At 37.8% G+C, this 25,470-nt stretch overlaps 1 protein-coding gene across 7 annotated transcripts in view; it reads right to left on the bottom strand.

The window, feature by feature from the left end:
* The window catches only part of LOC102083100 (testisin), a 90,522-nt gene that overhangs the window by 28,642 nt on the left and 36,410 nt on the right, over positions 1 to 25,470 (bottom strand). For 3 of the 7 annotated variants that reach the window (XR_003217533.1, XM_019353312.2, XM_019353311.2), the window contains one exon: positions 23,885 to 24,532. Coding sequence is in view for 5 of the 7 variants with exons in the window: in XM_019353312.2 (XP_019208857.1) it covers positions 24,284 to 24,532 (249 nt within the window). In the remaining 2 variants the exon portion in view is untranslated. Of the gene's footprint in view, positions 1 to 2,120; positions 2,279 to 2,354; positions 2,591 to 3,969; positions 4,124 to 4,590; positions 4,612 to 6,204; positions 6,312 to 17,325; positions 17,347 to 18,057; positions 18,152 to 23,884; positions 24,533 to 25,470 lie in introns of those variants that run through there. The other 4 variants (XR_003217534.1, XM_025904430.1, XM_019353315.2 and 1 more) reach the window with 3 other exon arrangements.

Raw genomic sequence — 25,470 nt, 5'->3', positions numbered from 1 at the left:
AGTTAAAGTTTTAAAAACGGCGCCATCTTCTGTTATAGAACATAATGTCACGTGGGTTGTTGGTTGGTTGCAGATAATGGACTTACATTAGTTTATGTTAGCTAACAGTGACAGAATCGATAACTCAGAGGAAAACAACGAGACTAAAACTAAATGAAGAGAATCACTTTTGGTAGCTCCTGGCTGCAACAATGAGGGTGACTTAAGAAACCGAGGATATACTGTCAGCTTTCACTGTCTGTCTCTTTAGCAGTAGGTGGCTGTTTGCTGTTTGACTAGCTGCAAAAAGGGAAAATCCAGCTGTTAGTCATAACGTTCAGGCTTATCAAGCACTTTATTAATAAGAACGGTGTGGGAGAGACCAGATCCCCTTCCTGACACAATCCCCAGTGGATGTATTCCCTCATCATGATCTTGATCTTGTTAGGGAGAGTGTTAAGGGAGTTTGTTAACCACTACATTGTTTTTATACACACAGACACTCTACCAGTTAAAAGTTTGCACAAAGCTTCTGATTTAGTGGTTTTTCTTTATTTTCATGACTATTTACATTGTAGATTCTCACTGAAGGCATCCAAACTATGAATGAACACATATGGAATTATGTAGTAAACAAAAAAGTGTGAAATAACTTACAACAGGTTTTATATTTTCGATTCTTCAAAATAGCCACCCTTTGCTTTGATTAGCCACTTTTCCAACAGTCTTGGAGGAGTTCCCAGAGATGCTGAGGACTTGTTGGCTCTTTTGTCTTCACTCTGCGGTCCATCTCATCCCAAACCATCATTGGATTTTAGGTCAGGTGACTGTGGAGGCCAGGCCATCTGGTGCAGCACTCCATCACTCTCCTTCTTGTTCATATAGCCCTTACATAACTGGGAGGTGTGTTTGGGGTCATTGTCCTGTTGAACAATAAATGATGGTCCAACAAAACGCAAACCGGATGGGATGGCATGTCGCTGCAGGATGCTGTGGTAGCTATGCTGGTTCAGCATTCATTCAGTTTTGCATAAATCCCCAACAGTCTCACCCCCACACCATCACACCTCCTCCTCCATGCTTCATGGTGGGAAACATCCATCCATCCATCTGTTCACCTTTTCTGCATCGGACAAAGACACGACGGGTGGAACCAAAGATCTAAAATTTAGACTCATCAGACCAAAGCACAAATTTCTGGTTTGATGTCCATTCCTTGTGTTTCTTTGCCCAAACAAATCACTTCTGCTTGTTGCTTTCACTTAGTAGTGGTTTCTGAGCAGCTATTTGACCATAAAGACCTGATTTGCACAGTCTCTTCTGAACAGCTGATGCAGAGATATGTTTGCTACTGGAACTCTGAGTGGCATTTATCTGGGCTCTAATGTGAGGTGCTGTAACTTGCGATTTCTGAGGCTGGTGACTCGGATGAAGCAATTTTCCGGACTGACTGACCTTCAGTTCTTAAAGTAATGATGGACTGTCATTTCTCTTTACGTTTTTGTAAAAAAAAAAAAAAAAAAAAAAAAGTTTTGCTGATTGCTTCTCCCCATAATATGAATTCTAACAGTTGTCAAATAGGACTATCAGCTGTTTACCAAACTGACTTCTGCACAACACAACTGATGGTTCCAACCTCATTAAGAAGGCAAGAAATTCCACAAATGAACCCTGACATGGCACACCTGTGAAGTGAAAACCATGTCAGGTGACTACATCAGGAAGCTTATTGAAAGAAGGCCAATGGTTTGGAGCGCTGTCAACAAAGCAAAGGGTGGCTACTTTGAGGAATCTAAAATATAAAACATATTTAGAGTTATTTATCATTTCTTTCTTTGCTACATATTTTCCATTTATCTTGCTTCCTATATTTGATGTCTTCAGTATCTATCTACAATGTAGAAAATAGTACAAATAAAGAAAACCATTAAACCATAAAAAAAATTTTTTCACAAAATTATTAAAGGACGTTGTTTCATGATGGGAAATTAATTAGCTATAAAAATAACTAATAATAATGATTAATATACATTTTTATGGACAACTACAGCAAAACAATAAACCAAAATAAAAAATAATAGATTATGACTGTGACAGTCAACAACAGATTACATGACAAATAAACAAGAAGATGTGTTTACCTGACATGGATCAATGCCTCCAGCCTCGAAGCCAGCACAGATCTCACTCTCTGTCACAACGGCGATCCTAAAGTAGTCTTCATAGATGAATTTGCACTTAAAGTTTTCCACTATTTTTATTCTTACCTCCTGCAGGGTGTTGGCGAGTGAATCGTTACCTAATTGGAGGGAATTCAAAGGTCAGGCCTTTCTAAGCACAAATGTGTAAAAGCAATTAAATATTTTATAACTTACCATCGTCACCAAAACCGATGACCCAGCTGCTGGTCTCATTGTCGAACGTGCTGTTTTCTGAGGCTAAGCAGATCGGCTGTATGTAGTCTGTGAAATTCACAGGAGCCGACAGCTTCAGAAGGCAAATGTCGTTCTCACGAGTCGACGAGTTGAATTCAGGATGGCAGGTGAAGTTGACCACTGTCCTATTTACTTCATTGTGGCGGCCCAGATACACCTCTATGCTACTGAAATCACTACACACACACACACACACACACACACACACACACACACACACACACACACACAGACAGACACACAGACAGACACACACACACACACATGGATGATTATGTTTATCTTGGTGTTACATTTAATTACAATAATCACATAAAAAAGGCTAATAAACAAGTAGGACAGGCTTAGAAAAAACTCTATAGTTTGTTAACTAAAGCTAGAGATCTGGACTATCTGTTGAGACTCAGGTACAGTTGTTTGACCTGATGGTCCTACAAACTGTATATTGTTGTACGGGTCAGAGGTGTGGGTCCATGAATAGACTTCATGACGCTTTCCATGTTAAATTTTTGAAGAAGCTTCATAAGTTAAATAAAAATGCGGCAAACTGGGCTGTACATGGAGATTTGGTTAGATTCAAGTTGATGACAACAGTTGAATGTAGGATGATTGGCTTCTGGTGTATGTTACTGAATGGAAATAGGAATAACTTATCATTTCTCATGTTTAGTTTATTAGAAAATCATAAAGGTGTGGTGGGTAGTGATGTTAAAGCAAATTTAATTTAATTAAACAGGCTTTTCTTATTTATGGGAACATATCGAAGTTGTGAATGACAAGTATATAAAGCAGTAATCGAGATGAGGATATATGAGGCAAAACTGGAATTCCAATATGTTTAAAAATAGTCTTTGTATAAATTACAGAATATTTAAGCGAGAGTTCCAAGTGCTTAAAAAAACATTCCCCTTTCAGGTACAAGGACTGGACTGAAAATAATTTCAAAGCATCCAATGTCCAAAGAACAACTTGAAAAAAACCTTCATGAAGCCCACAAAGCACTTAAAAAAAGAAAAACTTTATATTGGTAAATATATGGGTCGCTCAAGACTTTTGCACAACATAAAAGTTTAAAGAAATATAAACCATAAATCAAAATATTACACTGCAATCTAACAGAAAAAAAAATAAGTGCTCAAAATTCAAACAGAGGTCTGAAGAAGTAACAACCAAGCAAACAATAGGCTCAATGAAAAATGAAGTTCTACCAGTCTCAGAAGTAACCTCCATGTCTGGTTTAAGATCTGTGGAAACGTGTGTGCAAGAATATTATTTTTCTGTTTTTAATTTTCTTTTAAATTGTTTCTATTTATTTTATTAGATTGAAATGGAAGAATAAAGAACAGTTTAGTGGAAATAGTTTTGGTGATTTGCACAATAAAATGTCTGAATCTTCAAACTGACTGTTAAGTTTTATGCATTTATTTTACATTTTAAAAGCGTAACTTTAAGTTTTTATATTTTAATGGGTGAAGAGGTTTAAGAATGAGAGAGGAATGTAAATTCAATTCAGGTTTATATTCTACAAAAGTGTAAACTTGCAGCAGTGACTCACAATAGTGTGATGGATGCAGTTGTCAGCACCCACTGGTCGGTGATTAGAGACCCTCCAAAAAGAGAGTTTACTTCAGCGTACCAGGGCCAACTTCCTGGTGTTGCATCCTGACCTCCTGTGATGCTGCTGCTCTTCACAGCCCTGCTGCCACATGCTGAGTAAACAAAGGGACGACAGTTAAACAGTGAGTAAAACCACTCAGAGTTGACTAATAACATTGAGCTATACAACGCTCTTCGGGGAAATCGTGAGTGCCAGCATTCATGTGGACGTTTATAACATTTATAAACTGAAACCAACTGCAAGTCTGAACAGTGCTGTTTACACATTATATACTGGACTGGTCGTCCATTTTATTAATATGGAAATGTAAATTTGCATTGTCCTGAAACAGAGGGGTCCTCTGTATCAGGACAATAGAAAATGAAACAATAGAAACTGTCATTTTACAGCACAAAATAATTTAGTATAGTTTAAAGAAACAGCAAAACACAGCACACTGAGTCTTTGTCACTGAAGCAAATGTGGATATTACTCTGTATATTTTCCAATTACTGTGCAGCTGACAGAAGGAAAAAACTCAAAACTTGAAGAATAGTGAAAATGTCTTTGGATGCTTACCGGGCTGCTCTGAATGACAACCTGAAAAGAAAAACAGAGACAAACATTTTAAACCAGGTGATCATTTGCAATTGTGAGAAAGCGAATAGATGAAATTATTTATTTAAATTACTGATTTCACAAAATGATCTCACTACGCTGCAACTTATAAAATAATTCTGAGCTACCAGTTGTTCTCACCGACTAATTAATAATGTTATACTCTTTGTTTATGTTTGTTATTGCAGTACATGCATTAGTTATCATATCAACACTGATAACAGAGAAATAAGAAAACAGAGAAGATAGTTAATGTAAACTCTTCGGTGTTGTTTGTTTTTAATGATCAGCTGATCACACTGAGGACGACTTCTTCAGTCTCAAGCATTCAAACAGAGCTCTGCTTCAGTGTCACATGCAAAATATCCTCTGATGGAGGGCGGGACCTCTTATAGGTATAATTTAATGCACTTTAAGAATCATGTACAGGTTTAATTTGACATTGTAAACCAAACTTATGAACCCCAAATTATTAAGCAGTTAATGAAATGAACTGTTTAACATTTAATAAAAAATTTATACTTTAATAAATGTGGTTATTGTAAGGTCTTACTGAATTCAGCACAACCAGTGAAGACATATTTATTTTCTTTATATGAGCTCAATGCAGGTGATGACATCAATTTGTGAGAGAAAAAAAGTAAAAGTAGGCAGTAATTTGTTCTTTCTTCAAGAATCAAGCACATAATAAACAGAACGTTGTAATATTGATTGTTTTTAAAACCTTTAAACATTAACCTACCAGTAATTCTTTCATTTGTATCTTTGCCAAGTCAAACGGCAACTCAGTCACCTCTGTTGTTAATTTTGACATGAAACTTTGACCTGAGTGTTCCTGATAAAATAATTCACAAATGTTCTCACAATTTACTCAAAAAAACATAAATAATCAAAAATCAGGATAAGGTCAAGTTTATTTATATAGCACATTTCCAAACAGTCTATGCTGACAAAATGCTTAACAATGTAAATGCCACTAAAATAAATAAAACGCACAACAATGATGCAATAAAATATAGAAAAACAAATAAATAACTAAAATACGTCAATAAAAACAACTAAAACAACAACAACAACAAGGCTGTTAAAACCAAACTGTTTAGGTCAATGTGAGTTAAAAGCCAGATCATAAAAATGTGTCTAACATGTATAACATCAGTAACTGTATATATCACAGTAACCTGTGACATATGCAGTTACTCTCGCTGAACTGCAAAAAACAATAACCGACATGACAAAGTAAACTAACGAACATGAGAACATGAAACATCTGCACTTTATAAAAGAGAGAAACTGACTGAATAGAGCAGAAAATGTTGATATCAAATAAATTAGTGTGCGTCACTGTGAAAATGAAGCAGTCCAGTGACTGACTGACTTTCTTTGATTACATTTTAATAATAGATATGACTCTGAATGACATTAATGCTAAATGGACTATTTCCATGTATCCAGGTGAAACATTTCATTTAGAATAGTCACATTTGTACCTCTAATTAGTCTCATACTTCTTTCACCCCTGATATAACCTCAGTAATGAGAAAATATCTGAAGAAGAATAAACTTTTTTCTTACCTTTGCATAAGGAAATGATCACCACAGTGAAACAGCACACACACTGTTGGAGAGCCATCGTTATCTGCAACTGTTTCAGGTTTATCTAAATAATATGTTCAGCTCCGCCCACTTCTATAAGTTATCAGGGCTTCATCAAAATATCTAGTCAGACTTGTTGGTCTTTGTGGTTTTTGTTGAGAACAATGATTCATGTATTTCCTAAAATCTTGTGTAATGTTTAAACCAAATTCCCCACCCAACTCCTTAACAGACCTGATCAGTTTTTCTTTTCTCCTCTCAGGACGTTATGTGTTTAGTAGCATTCTGTCTGTATTCGTTATGCACACTTTAAGGGAAAGAAGACACCTTTTAACACTGCTTTGTTCTATAACTTGGATTCATTTTGTTTTTCAAAGGACTCAAAGCAGACACACATGAACAGTTTTAATGAAAACTGGCACAACAAATAAAAGTATTAATATCGCAAACTTCACTTAGTCACAAAGTCCAAACTACTCTGCTCTTTATGGTTTGGAGATAAGCTCTTACCGACTTACCTCACATGAACAGTTTAACCTGTCACAGGTTACATACTGCACAAGAACCAACTTATGGAGGGAGACAGGCACAGTTAATATTTAACCCTTTCACGCATAGTGGTCACTACAGTGCACAGCTGCTTTCTTGTATTTGTGTCAGTGTTGATGGTATACTTGCACATAAACCACTACATTGGACACTGATGTGTCACTCCATACCTTGCCACCCACTAGTTGTTTAATGTTACTATAGATATATGACATGTTTCATTGTAATTATTGTTATTTAGCCCTGTCATGCATGAATTATGACAACCTCAATCAGGATTTTCTTCTTAAGTATTTTTATTCATTTTTTATGCCTAAAGATGAATAAAAATACTTCAGAAAAAAAATCCAAATTGAGGTTGTCATAATTCATGCATGACAGGCTTAATCATTGATCAGTTAATCATTTTTCAAATTTTGCGTGATGGTAAATATCAATAACATCTCGAGCTGATTTAAATCGGATTAAGGTCAAAGTGAACGTAACACTGAATGTGAAAATCAGTAAAAACTTTATTGCTCTAGTTCAAATCTCACTTTAGCACCCAAGGTCAAAGTTGACGTGGAAAAAAAACATTTCAAGAAGCCATATTGATTAATAGATCACATAAAAGTGCTCGGAGAGAGCTGTACAACACAAGCCATGACTGCAGCCCTTTGCCCTTTGGGGGTAGTTGCACGCTCCAAGTACTCTCATTACCAACGGTTTCCAGGTCTCGTGAACTTTCTTAGAAGAATATAACTGACACCCTTGTGGGGGAGGAGGGGTGGGGTGGGGAGTATGCCCCCCACAGCCCCATCAACGACCTCCAGAACTGACACTTTCTGCACGTATGAGTACACGCACATGCACGCTCATGCACGCGCGTTTACTCATCCGAAAAAGTGACACCTAGATTAATTATAAAGTGATATTTCAGTGTGAATTCATCTTTTTGTTTTATCCTAACAACATGGATAAGCCTTATAGAAAGACTTTGTTTTTAGACAGGCGCCCTGAAACGGCAAATTGCGCGTGTTTTACAAGCAGATTTAGTTAAGTCGAATTTGCGGCTTCCCAACACATACCCCCAGGTCTGTGCTGCAAGGCCTTTACATTGTCACATTGTCTTAACAACAGTGCATTGTTGCCTGTTTCAGACTTTATGACGCCGTGTATCTCGAGAAATGGGGGAGATGGAGTCTTTCAGGATGGGGGCGGGCGGAGCCATAAAGGCTGATAAGAGCCAGCGAACTCTTTCCTTGGGGTTAAGCCTGACACCTACGAACATGTTCGTTATTTTGTGTATTTGACCGTCTAAATTTCAAATTGTTTAGACAAAATACGCATTGACTTTCGATGCCATCTTTAAAACATAGACGTGCAATAAATTATTTAATTTTGTTTGTCAACTGCTGTGTGCGTTTTGGTTTTCAGTGTGAATTTGTACAAACAGGAATTACTTTTGTAAATGCAGGATCAAATTTTTTTAATGGTGCTTTTTAGACACTGATCTGAAAGATAAATGTCTGTGTTAGAAGCAGCTTTGCTGGATTTGTTTTTAACTTGTTGAAACATAGTGTGAAACTTTTTTCTTAATTCAGTATTTTTACAGGTTTGAACTGTGTGGTCTTTCTGGAAAATGTAGGCCAACTTGTGAAACGAGAGCGTGCACCGCGCTTCAGAACTGCCAGCTTTGCTCGTTTCATGCGTCCTCTGTTGATAAAACTGATTTTTTTTATGGATCTTAATGTTTAGAGACAATAGCGAAGGTACTGACCTGTGTGTCTCTTTAAACTGTAGATGTTTAATTCTAAGGCTACATATGATTTATGTCCCACTGAGTCTGCTTGGCATATGCTGTGTATAAAGGATCTGGGCGTAGAGGCGGCTTTCGCCTGATTAATTTATTACAATTTCAGTTTCTGGGAAGTTTTCAGTTTTCCCTCCTGTGTGTATGAACAGTATGGTTGGTGCAAGTTTTTTGTTTGTTTGTTTGTTTGTTTGTTTATTTGTGAAACTGAGCGTGGTTGTGGACAATTCCGACTGCACTGTTTGATTTGAGTTTATTGTTGGATCCCTTTCTTTAATTGTTAATTCTCTGGGAGCGGTGAAGACCCAGACTAGGACTTACAAGTTTTGCCGTGCCCCAGTGGACAGTGCGAGGTTGTCCTGCAGATCCCAGCATGAAAGCTGAAGGACCAGCCAGCCGATGGAAAGACCGGTTGATGCCTGGACGTGCGTTGGAGCCGATTTTGCTACCCGCACAGAGCGTTTTTAACAGTCGGGCGTTGCTTATGCAAAAGAGAAAAGCAACAATACAGCGTGTTTCTCTGCTCCAAGACATCCGCGGTTCTTTCACACGGTAAGCATGTCTGTTATAGCATGCGCTTCATAAATGTCTGTCTGTCAGCGCAAATTATTCAAACCGTGTTTAAAACGTGACTCATTTGTTGTCCAAACACATTTCCTCTTAATTCGCAAAATTACTGATTTAAAAATATATATTTTCAAGTTTTTAGCTGGATCTCAAACATATGACAGACTTTTGAGTATATTTATATAGCAAAATAAATCACAATGGTGTAACCATGTTAAATAAAAGATGCCCAAGTGTGCACCAATGCACTCTAATGCAAGCCTTTGAACTGTATGTTGATAAGTGCATGAAGCGTACCTCTAAAGCTGAAACGAGTCTGCATCCATAATTTGTGGATCTACTGATTTGTTTTAATGTGGCACCTTTTTTGCCATAAACTGCAGATGATGAAATCCTCTTTATTTGATAAAGTGCCCTTAAACTATTGTTGCTCATACTTACTGAGTTCCCCGGCTACTTCTTTACTATGTCAGTAAACTTTTTGAACAAGAAAGGTATGATAGATTTAAAGGCAAAAAATTGGAATGAATTTTATGTGACTGTTCATATTAATTCCAACAAAGAGTAAAAATCCAAAAGCTGCAGCAATCCTTTGTATTAATGATCTGTGTGTGTGTGTGTGTGTGTGTGTGTGTGTGTGTGTGTTTGTGTGTGCGCTCACAGAAGGAAGGTCATGGCAGGAACTTTTTTTGAATGCATTTCCAATCCGCTTTTGTCTTTTTTACAAGACGTGTAGTTCATACATTGGAATAAATGTATTCTTTTCGATACTTTATAAATACGAAACTAAAGATTTTGAGTTCATGCACATTGTGAAACAAGAATCTAAATATTTGTGTCACAATGATTTCTTTAAAAACATGTTGTTTATGGGGATAATGTGACAAATCCTTTGTGGTCACAATTAATGATCAATGGTAATTGAAGAGGAAGCTTGAACCCTGGCTCTGGACATTTTCATGACAAGTGACAGCGCAGACATTTGCTAACGAGAGAACATGTTTTTCATCATAAAGATTTTGATGTGAAGCATCAGCAGCACGTTAAAGTGTCACTTCAGTAATGCTGCTGGGAGAAAGAAGTGTTGACTCATGTTTTTAAATAGATGACTCAAAACACTAAACTCTAATTTCAGGGGTTTATTTTAAATTTAAAGAATATAACATGTGGTAAGACGATGAGTTTTACTTCTCACAGGTCGTGTTATGTGTATCTATTTATCATGTATGCTACTTTGCTCTGTGAACTGTAAAATGTTTCATTGTATTCATGAAATAAACCAGAATTTCACCGTCTGCATCTTTTACTGTTTTTCTGATTTTGTTCACCCCAAGTTTGACAAAACCTACAGACATCCAGAGTTAACTCACTAACAATGTGGAGCAATCTCACTGTATTTAGCTGCTTTTTCACTAAACACAATCAGCTGACTGAGAGAAATGCCTGTAGTCATCCACTTTGGTCATTGTGAATGTTGAAGGAGATTTGTTCCATAGACACCTTATACTAGTGTTTCCTGCACTTACATCAAACACTACTGTGTTCTATTTAAATCCAGATTCCTTTTATAGTTTGCAGTGAAATTTGTTAAACCACTGCTTAACGGGCCAAAAGTACAAGTCACTCTTTACTAACACAGTGTAGAAAAGTTTACTGCCAGATAACACAGCTAACAGCCTCACACACTCTTTAGATTTAAGTTTTATCTGTAATGGTTTAGTCTCTCACACCTGACCCTTTCCCCCCAGTATCACAACAGTATGACTCCCAACGTACGGCTCAATAAACAAACTAGGACTCCAAAGTCAGAACAGACAGAGACAGTTGGAAGATTAATGACTGTGTTTTTATGATGCATAGTAAACGACCCTGTCTTCTTCTTCTTCTCTGTGTTGCTGTTCTTGTGTGTGTGTGTGTGTGTGTGTATGCCTTAGAAGTCATATTATACATTAGCCATACTTACAAAAACCATTTTGAATTTCATTTAGAACTGAGACTGTAAGTTGTAGGCATTAATCTTTTGCTCAGCCAGGAGTATGTTTCCCCACTTTCACAACGCTAAGGCGTCAAATCCGCGACCCCCCAACAGATGGTTTGTCACACGTGTGCGAGAAGGGCGAGCCACCCTTTACTTACACAGCCTCACACAGTATAGATTTTTAAAGTTCTTGTGTACAATGGTTTTGCCGCAGAAATAACTTCCACTTTTTGATAAAGATCACTCCACCTGCATATTTCTTAAGAAATGAAGCGTCTTTATTAAGCTCTTTTTTATAAATGTCTACACAATAATAGACACCGTGTGCTCTGTGACATTATAGTCTTCTACTTCTGCTTCCATCGGTTTGCATTTTAAACTCCCAGCCTTTCAGGTTGTTATGAATGACTTATATTTCTAACATTTTGTGATGTAAAAGTGAACCACGCGGCTTTTTTATTTTCTGTATGATGGAATGACTTAATACACGAGTTATTTAAACAATTATAAATGACAGTGTGATGGTCATAGTACTTTATGCCGGTTAAATATGTTAAGGATAATGTTTCTCAATGTAAAATTGCAAACAACTTTTGGATAGGATAGGATTCTTTGGCGGGTATGACCATCATGCTGTGAAATAACCCGCAGTCGGGGTTGAATTTCTCCATGACAAAATGTCAGGCGCATGAGATTCATTGGTTGAACGCAGGCTGGCCCGCAGTCTCCATCTTCCCGTGTGGTTTCAGACGACCAGACAGTTGACAAAACTATTTTGGTCTTGGCCAGTTTGCCATCCTTGAAACGTCTACCCCCAGTCTGGGGAGGAGGAGGAACAAGATCCTCTTCCTCGCTCTCTTCTTTGGAAGGGGAAAGATTCTCTCTCTGAAGTTTTTCTGCATAGGAATCTTCCTCTTCACTTTTCCCCTGCTTCATCATCGATGGAAAGAGGAGAAAGATTCTCTTCCTCGTCCACTTCTTTGGAAAGATTCTCTTTCTCCTCTCTCTGAAGTTTTTCTGCAGGGGAATCTCCCTCTTCACTATCGCTGGACGAGTCAGAAGGAGAAGAAGGAGGGGGAGGAGGAAGAAGATTAGCTTCCTCTCTCTGTCGTCTTTTAGGAGAAACATCTTCCTCTTCAGGAATAGGAAAATCCTCGCCCGTCTCTCCAATAGTGAGCGCAATCAGCAGCTTCAGCATGGCCCAGTCCCCCGAAGTCAACTTCACAAGGTTGCTTGATTACATCAGCCTTTCTCCTTCATTCAGCTGATAGAGCCAAACTTCACCCAGCTTGTATTTGAAGACGTATCCCCACTTTCTGTACATGTACACACTCTTATTTTTGTTTTCTTTCGTCGGAGCGTCAGGCGCATCGTATCTGCTACTGTAGACTGAGACCGGGTATCGCTGATCAACGATGAGGACCCCTTGCTCCCTCCCATACTTCCGGCGTCAGGATACAGATCTCTTCCCCGTCCAAGTACAGAGAAATGCAGGGCTTCAAACTGAAAGTTTCCATTTTGTCGGTGACTGAAAAAAAGTGTGGTTCGCCTTTACATCACAAAATGTTAGAAATATAAGTCATTCATAACAACCTGAAAGGCTGGGAGTTTAAAATGCAAACCGATGGAAGCAGAAGTAGAAGACTATAATGTCACAGAGCACACGGTGTCTATTATTGTGTAGACATTTATAAAAAAGAGCTTAATAAAGACGCTTCATTTCTTAAGAAATATGCAGGTGGAGTGATCTTTATCAAAAAGTGGAAGTTATTTCTGCGGCAAAACCATTGTACACAAGAACTTTAAAAATCTATACTGTGTGAGGCTGTGTAAGTAAAGGGTGGCTCGCCCTTCTCGCACACGTGTGACAAACCATCTGTTGGGGGTCGCGGATTTGACGCCTTAGCGTTGTGAAAGTGGGGAAACATACTCCTGGCTGAGCAAAAGATTAATGCCTACAACTTACAGTCTCAGTTCTAAATGAAATTCAAAATGGTTTTTGTAAGTATGGCTAATGTATAATATGACTTCTAAGGCATACACACACACACACACACACACAAGAACAGCAACACAGAGAAGAAGAAGAAGACAGGGTCGTTTACTATGCATCATAAAAACACAGTCATTAATCTTCCAACTGTCTCTGTCTGTTCTGACTTTGGAGTCCTAGTTTGTTTATTGAGCCGTACGTTGGGAGTCATACTGTTGTGATACTGGGGGGAAAGGGTCAGGTGTGAGAGACTAAACCATTACAGATAAAACTTAAATCTAAAGAGTGTGTGAGGCTGTTAGCTGTGTTATCTGGCAGTAAACTTTTCTACACTGTGTTAGTAAAGAGTGACTTGTACTTTTGGCCCGTTAAGCAGTGGTTTAACAAATTTCACTGCAAACTATAAAAGGAATCTGGATTTAAATAGAACACAGTAGTGTTTGATGTAAGTGCAGGAAACACTAGTATAAGGTGTCTATGGAACAAATCTCCTTCAACATTCACAATGACCAAAGTGGATGACTACAGGCATTTCTCTCAGTCAGCTGATTGTGTTTAGTGAAAAAGCAGCTAAATACAGTGAGATTGCTCCACATTGTTAGTGAGTTAACTCTGGATGTCTGTAGGTTTTGTCAAACTTGGGGTGAACAAAATCAGAAAAACAGTAAAAGATGCAGACGGTGAAATTCTGGTTTATTTCATGAATACAATGAAACATTTTACAGTTCACAGAGCAAAGTAGCATACATGATAAATAGATACACATAACACGACCTGTGAGAAGTAAAACTCATCGTCTTACCACATGTTATATTCTTTAAATTTAAAATAAACCCCTGAAATTAGAGTTTAGTGTTTTGAGTCATCTATTTAAAAACATGAGTCAACACTTCTTTCTCCCAGCAGCATTACTGAAGTGACACTTTAACGTGCTGCTGATGCTTCACATCAAAATCTTTATGATGAAAAACATGTTCTCTCGTTAGCAAATGTCTGCGCTGACACTTGTCATGAAAATGTCCAGAGCCAGGGTTCAAGCTTCCTCTTCAATTACCATTGATCATTAATTGTGACCACAAAGGATTTGTCACATTATCCCCATAAACAACATGTTTTTAAAGAAATCATTGTGACACAAATATTTAGATTCTTGTTTCACAATGTGCATGAACTCAAAATCTTTAGTTTCGTATTTATAAAGTATCGAAAAGAATACATTTATTCCAATGTATGAACTACACGTCTTGTAAAAAAGACAAAAGCGGATTGGAAATGCATTCAAAAAAAGTTCCTGCCATGACCTTCCTTCTGTGAGCGCACACACAAACACACACACACACACACACACACACACACACACACACACACACACACACACACACACACACACACACACAGATCATTAATACAAAGGATTGCTGCAGCTTTTGGATTTTTACTCTTTGTTGGAATTAATATGAACAGTCACATAAAATTCATTCCAATTTTTTGCCTTTAAATCTATCATACCTTTCTTGTTCAAAAAGTTTACTGACATAGTAAAGAAGTAGCCGAGGAACTCAGTAAGTATGAGCAACAATAGTTTAAGGGCACTTTATCAAATAAAGAGGATTTCATCATCTGCAGTTTATGGCAAAAAAGGTGTCACATTAAAACAAATCAGTAGATCCACAAATTATGGATGCAGACTCGTTTCAGCTTTAGAGGTACGCTTCATGCACTTATCAACATACAGTTCAAAGGCTTGCATTAGAGTGCTTTGGTGCACACTTTCGGCATCTTTTATTTAACATGGTTACACCATTGTGATTTATTTTGCTATATAAATATACTCAAAAGTCTGTCATATGTTTGAGATCCAGCTAAAAACTTGAAAATATATATTTTTAAATCAGTAATTTTGCGAATTAAGAGGAAATGTGTTTGGACAACAAATGAGTCACGTTTTAAACACGGTTTGAATAATTTGCGCTGACAGACAGACATTTATGAAGCGCATGCTATAACAGACATGCTTACCGTGTGAAAGAACCGCGGATGTCTTGGAGCAGAGAAACACGCTGTATTGTTGCTTTTCTCTTTTGCATAAGCAACGCCCGACTGTTAAAAACGCTCTGTGCGGGTAGCAAAATCGGCTCCAACGCACGTCCAGGCATCAACCGGTCTTTCCATCGGCTGGCTGGTCCTTCAGCTTTCATGCTGGGATCTGCAGGATAACCTCGCACTGTCCACTGGGGCACGGCAAAACTTGTAAGTCTGGGTCTTCACCGCTCCCAGAGAATTAACAATTAAAGAAAGGGATCCAACAATAAACTCAAATCAAACAGTGCAGTCGGAATTGTCCACAACCACGCTCAGTTTCACAAATAAACAAACAAACAAACAAACAAAAAACTTGCACCAACCATACTGTTCATACACACAGGAGGGAAAACTGAAAACTTCCCAGAAACTGAAATTGTAATAAATTAATCAGGCGAAAGCCGCCTCTACGCCCAGATCCTTTATACACAGCATATGCCAAGCAGACTCAGTGGGACATAAATCATATGTAGCCTTAGAATTAAACATCTACAGTTTAAAGAGACACACAGGTCAGTACCTTCGCTATTGTCTCTAAACATTAAGATCCATAAAAAAAATCAGTTTTATCAACAGAGGACGCATGAAACGAGCAAAGCTGGCAGTTCTGAAGCGCGGTGCACGCTCTCCTTTCACAAGTTGGCCTACATTTTCCAGAAAGACAGAAAGACCACACAGTTCAAACCTGTAAAAATACTGAATTAAGAAAAAAGTTTCACACTATGTTTCAACAAGTTAAAAACAAATCCAGCAAAGCTGCTTCTAACACAGACATTTATCTTTCAGATCAGTGTCTAAAAAGCACCATTAAAAAAATTTGATCCTGCATTTACAAAACTAATTCCTGTTTGTACAAATTCACACTGAAACCAAAACGCACACAGCGGTTGACAAACAAAATTAAATAATTTATTGCACGTCTATGTTTTAAAGATGGCATCGAAAGTCAATGCGTATTTTGTCTAAACAATTTGAAATTTAGACGGTCAAATACACAAAATAACGAACATGTTCGTAGGTGTCAGGCTTAACCCCAAGGAAAGAGTTCGCTGGCTCTTATCAGCCTTTATGCCCCCCCCCCCCCCCCCATCCTGAAAGACTCCATCTCCCCCATTTCTCGAGATACACGGCGTCATAAAGTCTGAAACAGGCAACAATGCACTGTTGTTAAGACAATGTGTCTTTCTATAAGGCTTATCCATGTTGTTAGGATAAGCCTTATAGAAAGATGAATTCACATTCATCTTTTTGTTGGGGGGGATGGCCGGAGGTGTCACTTTTTCGGATGAGCGTGCATGTGCGCGTGCTGGTACGTGCAGAAAATGTCAGTTCTGGACCTCGCTGATGGGGGTGTGGGGGGCCCACTCCTGAAGACCTTCTTTAACTCTGTGGTGGCCTCGGCCATCTTTTATGGTGTGGTCTGCTGGGGTGGCAACATCTCTGCCAGGGACAGGAAGAGACTGAACAGGCTGATCCGAAGGGCCAGCTCTGTTCTAGGATGCCCTCTGGACCCAGTGGAGGTGGTGAGTGACAGGAGAATGGTGGCTAAGCTGTCATCCCTGTTGGACAACATCTCCCACCCCATGCAGGAGACTGTGACAGCACTGAGCAGCTCCTTCAGTGGCTGCGGCACCCACGGTGTGGGACGGAGAGATTTCGCAGGTCTTTCCTCCCCACTGCTGTCAGACTCCACAACAAAGACTTTAACTGATCAAACACACACATGTGCAATAAGACTAAGTACAATACTCTTCTCTGACAAAGTTGTATTTTTACTCAGTTGTATATAGCATTTGTATTCTATTTTTATCCTATTGTATATTTTATTTTATTTTATTTTATTCTATTCTGTACAGTTGTGTACAGTATATTATTCTTATTGTATTCCAGTGTTCTCTAATTTTTGCTATATAACTTTGCACTGTCCACTTTCTGCTGTGACAAAACAAATTTCCAACGTGTGGGACTAATAAAGGTTATCTTATCGTATCTTATCTTATCTTATACCTTAGCTCATCATCATAACCAAATAAGGACATGTTTATTCTGTGTGTTTTCCAATTACTGTGCAGCTGAGAGAAGGAAATAACTCAAAAACACAAAAATTGAAGAATAGTGAAAATGTCTTTGGATGCTTACCGGGCTGCTCTGAATGACAACCTGAAAAGAAAAACAGAGACAAACATGTTAAACCAGGTGATCATTTGTATTTGTGAGAAAGCGAATAGATGAAATTATTTATTCAAATGATTGATTTCACAAAATGATCTCACTATGCTGCAACTTATAAAATAATTCTGAGCTCACAATTTTTCTCATTGACTAATTAATAATGTTATACTCTTTGTTTATGTTTGTTATCACAGTACATGCATTATTTATCATATCAATACTGATAACAGAGAAATAAGAAAACAGAGAAGATAGTTAATGTAAACTCATTGGTGTTGTTTCTTTGTAATACAGGTTTGAGGGATGATCAGATGTGAAATATGTAGTTACTCTCGCTGAACTGCAAAAAAATAACCGACATGACAAAGTAAACTAACGAACATGAGAACATGAAACATCTGCAATTTATAAAAGAGAGAAACTGACTGAATAGAGCAGAAAATGTTGATATCAAATAAATTAGTGTGCGTCACTGTGAAAATGAAGCAGTCCAGTGACTGATTTTGTTTGATTACATTTTAATAATAGATATGACTCTGAATGACATTAATGCTAAATGGACTATTTCCATGTATCCAGGTGAAACATTTCATTTAGAATAGTCACATTTGTTCCTCTAATTAGTCTCATACTTCTTTCACCCCTGATATAACCTCAGTAATGAGAAAATATCTGAAGAAAAATAAACTTTTTTCTTACCTTTGCATAAGGAAATGATCACCACAGTGAAACAGCACACAAACTGTTGGAGAGCCATCGTTATCTGCAACTGTTTCAGGTATATCTAAATATGTTCAGCTATCAGTTATCAGGGCCTCACCTAAGAATGTAAATGTAAATGGTAAATGGCCTTTATTTGTATAGCGCCTTACTAGTCCCTAAGGACCCCAAAGCGCTTTACACATCCAGTCATCCACTCATTCACGCACACATTCACACTCTTTGTGGTTTTTGTTGAGAACAATGATTCATGTATTTCCTAAAATCTTGTGTAATGTTTAAACCAAATTCCCCACCCAACTCCTTAACAGACCTGATCAGTTTTTCTTTTCTCCTCTCAGGACGTTATGTGTGTAGTAGCATTCTGTCTGTATTCGTTATGCACACTTTAAGGGAAAGAAGACACCTTTTAACACTGCTTTGTTCTATAACTTGGATTCATTTTGTTTTTCAAAGGACTCAAAGCAGACACACATGAACAGTTTTAATGAAAACTGGCACAACAAATAAAAGTATTAATATCGCAAACTTCACTTAGTCACAAAGTCCAAACTACTCTGCTCTTTATGGTTTGGAGATAAGCTCTTACCGACTTACCTCACATGAACAGTTTAACCTGTCACAGGTTACATACTGCACAAGAACCAACTTATGGAGGGAGATAGGCACAGTTAATATTTAACCCTTTCACGCATAGTGGTCACTACAGTGCACAGCTGCTTTCTTGTATTTGTGTCAGTGTTGATGGTATACTTGCACATAAACCACTACATTGGACACTGATGTGTCACTCCATACCTTGCCACCCACTAGTTGTTTAATGTTACTATAGATATATGACGTGTTTCATTGTAATTATTGTTATTTAGCCCTGTCATGCATGAATTATGACAAGCTCAATCAGGATTTTCTTCTTAAGTATTTTTATTCATTTTTTATGCCTAAAGATGAATAAAAATCACAATTGAGGTGAAAATCAGGTGAAAATGTGAAAATCAGTAAAAACTTTATTGCTCTAGTTCAAACTGTCTCGCCCGCAGTGGCAGACGAGTGGAGGTTGGAAGTAGGACCCAAGATGCAAGCACTGACTTTGATGAGAGTGAGCTTTATTGTGACGGTGAAGGTACAAACAGCAAAGGAGGTGGCAAGTGCAGAACCTAAGATTAACTAAACTGGGAAAAACTAACACAAACAGACTTGAAATGGAGATGCAGGGAGACTGTGGGAAACAACATAGGGTGATGCAGGGAAACAACGCAGACGAACCAGCAACTAACAGAGGCAGACACAAGGCTTAAATACACAGAGGGATAACGAGGGAATGAGACACAGAAGGAGGACACAGCTGGGAGTAATCAGACATGACAGGACAGGGGAAACGTAAACTGACCACACTGACATCAGACACGGACCTTCAAAGTAAAACAGGAAACTCACACACGCAAAGACACAGACTCAGAGACATGGGTTAAACACAGACCTGACTACACTAGAGGGGAAACACAGAACCAAAACGTAAGAATAAACAAAGATACGTCAAGAAATCAAAGATTAATAATACAGAACTGAAAACACTGGGTCACAGACCCAGGATCATGACGCAAACTTCCAAATGCTTAGCCAAAACTAGGTACTCAGCCAAACTAGGTAGTCACTGCCTAGTTTGGTTAAGCATTTGACCTTGATCTTCACTGTTAGCACCCAAGGTCAAAGTTGACGTTGGAAAAAACATTTCAAGAAACCATATTGATTAATACATCACATAAAAGTGCTCGGAGAGAGCTGTACAACACAAGCCATGACTGCAGCCCTTTGCCCTTTGGGGGTAGTTGCACGCTCCAAGTGCTCTCGTTACCAATGGTTTCCAGGTCTCGTGAACTTTCTTTCTTATTGAATGCATACAATGGTTACTAATTGTTACTTATACTTTTGTATGATCACTCACATGGGGTTTTGTAAAAATGAGTAAAGTGCAAAACTGAAAACTGCTGCCAAACACACTTCTGGCATAGACAGCTCTGGGAGCTTTTAAACTGCTTCCTTGTTACTATTTGAATGTTTTAAGATTATAACACTTTATAGTCATCACACAATATTAAGAATTAGGAAGGTATTAATAAATCCACAAGCCATATTATATAAAGCCTTACTCCTCCCTATGCAATTTATAAACCCCACTATAAATGTTTATTCTTGGCTTTATTTATGAAGTCAAACAAAGCGATTAACAAAGTATTTTCATGCACACACACATTTTAATGGGAAAATAGTTTTTATCAAATGTCATTGAAAAAAATTCTATTCCGGCGCCGCTGAGCCCCGTTTATTAAAGAGGAGCCACCTGCTCCTCCTCCTTGTGTTACACAACCTTCCAAAAAACATGATTATGAGACCACATGATTAAATTATCATGTGGTGTTTCAATCAATATGTCAGTTTACAGTTTTGCTTCCTATATGATAGTTAACACAGTTACATTTTGAGAACTCTTTCCAAAAAGAGCTTATCATCCATCTTCATTACTGTCTTTTTTGACAGGTCTATGGCTGAGGTAAACTCAGAAAAGACAAGAAATAATGGCTGTTTTGTGAGTCTTAAGGTAAGAAATAGTTAATTTTCTTGACCTTTAGGATTTAAAATGGGTTCCACTGCCAAAAATATACAACAAATCTCTCTAATTATGGGATTTTCAAACTTTGAACGGTTTGTACTATTTAAAAGTCATAACTCATAATAATCACCAAGGTGTCATAAAACAAAACTGCCCATACTACCCATTAGTACAAATTATCGGCTTATAAAACAACAGCTGCACAGCAGCAGGTGTTCGTGTATAAACAGTATAACATGAACCAGAGCCGGCCTGCCCCTAAGAAACATTTTTTTCTTAGGGTTTATGTGAATCTTTGATCATTCTTCAAGAAGCACATTGGTGATGTCAGACACTGATGTTGAAAGAGAAGGCTAGGCTCACAGTGTCAGCTTTAATTCATCCCAAAGGTGTTCTGTCGGGTTGAGGCCAGGACTCATGTGCAGGATGAGCTAAGGTATAACCAAATAACCCATCATAACCAAATAAGGACATGTTTTGCTGACTGTCCTGTTCTTATGTGATTTCACTATAGTCCTGCTACTTCATATAACCAAGTTATACATGCTATTGTCAGAATATGTGATCAGTGCACTAAGGAAAAATAAATTACCATCACACATATCAAACATCCTTGAAAGAGTAGTTGTCAAACAGCTAACAGATGATCTGCAGAGGAATGGCTTATTTGAAGAGTTTCAGTCAGGTTTCAGAGCTCATCACAGCACAGAAACAGCTTTAGTGAAGGTTACAAATGATCTTCTTATGGCCTCTGACAGTGGACTCATCTCTGTGCTTGTCCTGCTAGACCTTAGTGCAGCGTTGTTTCTGAACTTCTGAACTCACTTTGGACATAAAACTGTCAAAAAAACCCCTTAAAACGATGGATTGGAAAAATACCTACAGTTTAAACGTAAAACCTCTTATAAGTACAAAGGCAAGGGATGGAAAGTTACCCAGCCGCAAGATGAGGGGTTGTGAACTCCTATAAAGGAAGGGTCAGATATGCCCCCACTAGCTTTTTCTGTCTGTGGCTTTGTGTGGCTCTGCTGTTTGTGGGCTCTACATCCTGGGATTTGCTTTGCTATGTGTTGCCTTGCTCTTTTGTGTGTTGTGATGTACTGTTTTGCTGTTCATATAACTCTGTTTAATAAACTCTATTCTTTTCCAGAGGATCTTTTTGAGTGATTTGATTTGAATTGGATCTAAAAAGCTGGATTTCCACTTGATTGGCTGGTTAAAGTTTATCATGTTGGCTTTAAAATTTGCAGCCCAACCATACTACTTCATGACTGAGTTGCTGTCGTTCACAGTTGATTACACTTTGTCTTAATGCCACTAACAGTTGGCTGTAAAATATTTAATAGTGAGGAAATTTCATGACTTAACATCTGTGGGGCCTGTGGTCATAACACTGAAACTAACGGTCATAAGTTGATGAAACCCAAACATCATTAAGTTCAATTGTTGTTCTAAATGTTGAGGCTGGTGTTGTGATGGATTTGTAGACATCAGTGGCATTTAAATGGTGGCACCATATTTGATCAAATACCCTGCTCACCTAAGACTGGCACAAGTGATGACGAGTTCTTTTTAGACAATCAACCATCTTTGTGTTATATCCAAAACCCAACCTACTCTATTATAAATGTTGGACAGTGGTAGTAAAGGGTATACTGGACATTAGCTTTATAGAGGGATCCAATGAGAAATTTATCCCAGTTGTTGAGGTTTTATGGTTTTTTAAATGACCTTATTGCAGTTTATTTTTTCAAAATCTGTATTTATTTATTTTTTTTATTAAATATATGACAAATTACATATAAAAAAAACTAAGGTGTACCACCAGTAGTGGTATACCTTGTCATGAAACACCCCAACCTGTATTTGGGTGTCTACGCGCTCAATTCAGTGAATGAACCTAAGTGTTTGAAGAAGAATATAAATGTTCAGTCACAGTAAATCATTTCAGAGTTTATTAACACCTTACAGAAGTCCCACCAAGCTAACTCTCTTCATCTGGACATTGTGTTTACTGATGGATGAGTGAAAGATTTCTTCCACTATGTCCCGATGAACAGAATCAGCTTTCTGGGATTTGCTCTTCTGGACGATTGGGCATGCATCAAGAAGCCTTCACCAAGCAGCGGTCAAGAAAATGTTCATAAATAAATGTTGCTTCACATTTAAGTGTTTTACTATGTTCTTGTATGCACCCTTTTTGCAAATATGTTTTTTAAGTGGGCGAGGAGCCAGATATGTTCGCTTCATTGACCTTCATGTATAAGATGAAAGTGAAACATTTTGAAAAATGTCAGACAACTAAAAGACAAAATCCCAAACTCCAAAAACACTAGAGTTTCAGTGAGTGTCCCATAATCCACACAGGGAGCAGTTTGCTTGTCCTGTACTGCTTTTTTGCTGATGCTTAGTAGCTACTAAACACAGAAGGGTCTAATGTATTAGGATCTCTTTAATAGTCAATTCAGTTTCTGGCCCTGCATTTGATTAGGGTTAGAGGATTGATCAAAATGAGAAAAGAAGCATACTTACAGGCTGACACTTGTCAGTCCCAAGGTAAAATTGATCCTGTTTATCTTCCTTTTTCACTTTTCAGGGATCATATCTTATCATATGAATTCATGTTTTATTTAAAAAAAAATGCTGAATTATATAAACCATAAACTTGTCAGCTCTGTGAGCAAATCATCAGTAACATCATCTTCAAATTGTTTCTTCTACAATCTGAATCGCCTCCTGCTGGCCATTGGAAGAATCATATTTAACCTAATTTCAGATGTTAACAGGATATGATAGGATAGGATATGTTTCCTGCTTCTTCTGCTGTTTGCAATTGGTGAAAATAAAATGTTTCCTTAATTATAGTTCTATTAAGCATCTGAAAACATCACATCACAAAAAAATTGAAAAAATTTTTTTTGAGTTACAAAAATTTTGAGCAAACAGCAGAAATAAGCCCATGTGTGATAGTAACATTTTACATTTCACTCCACAGAATTATTTAAGAAGGGTCTGAATTCTTATTGACAGTCACAAACTTTGTGTTTTCTATTAACCATAGCGTTTTTTGTTTTGTTTTTTTGTAAAAATACAATACAATGTGCTGTATAATTGCGAAACAGTTTTTCCCTATTTCTTCACTGTTGCAATGCATTGTGGGAGCAAGAACCCCAACGGGAGGGAAAAGTAAGTGAGTGATATAAACATTTTATTGTTAACGACAATGTTTGTTAATGATATAGAAAACATACTGTAAGTCTACAAAATTTTCCAATATAACAGAAAAGCCTGTAAACTTCTGTAAAAAATCAGAAAACGTCCCAGCAGAAAATTCCCAGAGCATGATTTTGTTATGGATTTTTCTTTTTTTACAGTGTGGAGTAAAAAGTGTAACATTCACCTTAAAAGGTTTTCATGAAAACAAAAAGGGCAAAAAAGGGAAAATTGTTTAACATTTTTCATGTTTGCATGTAATTATGGAACAGAGCAAATGTGTTAATCTACATTTTACCAGTTCCAGCAAATATGTGCAGCAAAACAACAAGAACACAGACTGAAGAGAAATGAGTGAAGTAGATCAGGTTTTCATCACTGTCACATATTGCGGGAAGTTGTAGGGAGAGTGGTGAGTTTAGTGGTTGGAGATGTTGAACTGCCTGGGGTGGTGACAGGAACAAAGCCTGGTGGAGTCCCTGTGACTGTGTCGCTGATCCATTTGTGGTACTGGGATACACGAGTGAACACTGAAGGTCTTCCCAAAATACCACATAAGGTATAACCGAGAAGTCCATTCTGGACCCAGACTGACTCTTTTTTGGTCATGAGCGGTCCCCCTATGTCAAACTGTGGAACGAAATCAATAAACATTATTGAGACAGATTAATATCTCTTAAAGTGCAACCGGTAGCCTTTCTATTAGAGCTCAGTAGTAAAGTAGTAATAGTAGGGTAACAAGGCAGAAACAGAATGTAATCATGTGGTTATTTCCAAGGTATTACAACTACATTCTGGAAGTAATAACCAGTTAATATCTGAGTAATATCATCATAGTAACAGTGGTTACAGCTGAGTAATATTGTACTCAAATTTATGTAATAGGATAATAAGAGCCCCAAAACTGGGGGTAATAATGTGGAAATAAAGACATGCCCATGAGCAATTAGTAATGGTTGTATAATACCTTGGTAATAATATGATAACCTGCTAAAATAAATATGTAAAACTTATATTTGCAGACCTGACTGGAAGCTCTCTTATAATTTATTCCATACTGATCTGATGTGAAAACATTATTAAACTTTGTTATTTGAATTCCCAAATGTTGAACTAATAAAGGGTATCTTTAGGGCGATCGTGGCTCAAGACTTGGAAGTTCATCTTGTAATCGGAAGGTTGCCGGTTTGAGCCCCGGCTCGGACAGTCTCGGTGATTGTGTCCTTGGGCAAGACACTTCACCCATTGCCCAATGGTGGTGGTCAGAGGGCCCCAGGGTGGCTGTGGCCACAATGTAGCTTGACATCACCAGTATGTGAATGTGTGTGTGAGTGGGTGGATGACTGAATGTGTAAAGCGCTTTGGGGTCCATAGGGACTAGTAAAGCGCTACATAAATACAGGCCATCTACCATTTACCATCTCAAAGCAATGGGTCTATTGTAGGTTTAGTTATAATCAGCACAAAACCAGGAAATAAGAGTAAATTTGAGTAACTGTGAAAAATTCTGCCGTGTACCTGAATAGCTAGTGGGTTCGCATTGCAGCTGAAGCTGTTAATATACTTAT

The sequence above is a fragment of the Oreochromis niloticus genome, linkage group LG3 (assembly GCF_001858045.2).
Source record: "Oreochromis niloticus isolate F11D_XX linkage group LG3, O_niloticus_UMD_NMBU, whole genome shotgun sequence".
NCBI classification, from domain to species: Eukaryota; Metazoa; Chordata; class Actinopteri; order Cichliformes; family Cichlidae; genus Oreochromis; species Oreochromis niloticus.
The sequence above is the reverse complement of the archived record's forward strand: the minus strand, read 5'-3'. Positions and strand labels throughout refer to the sequence as shown.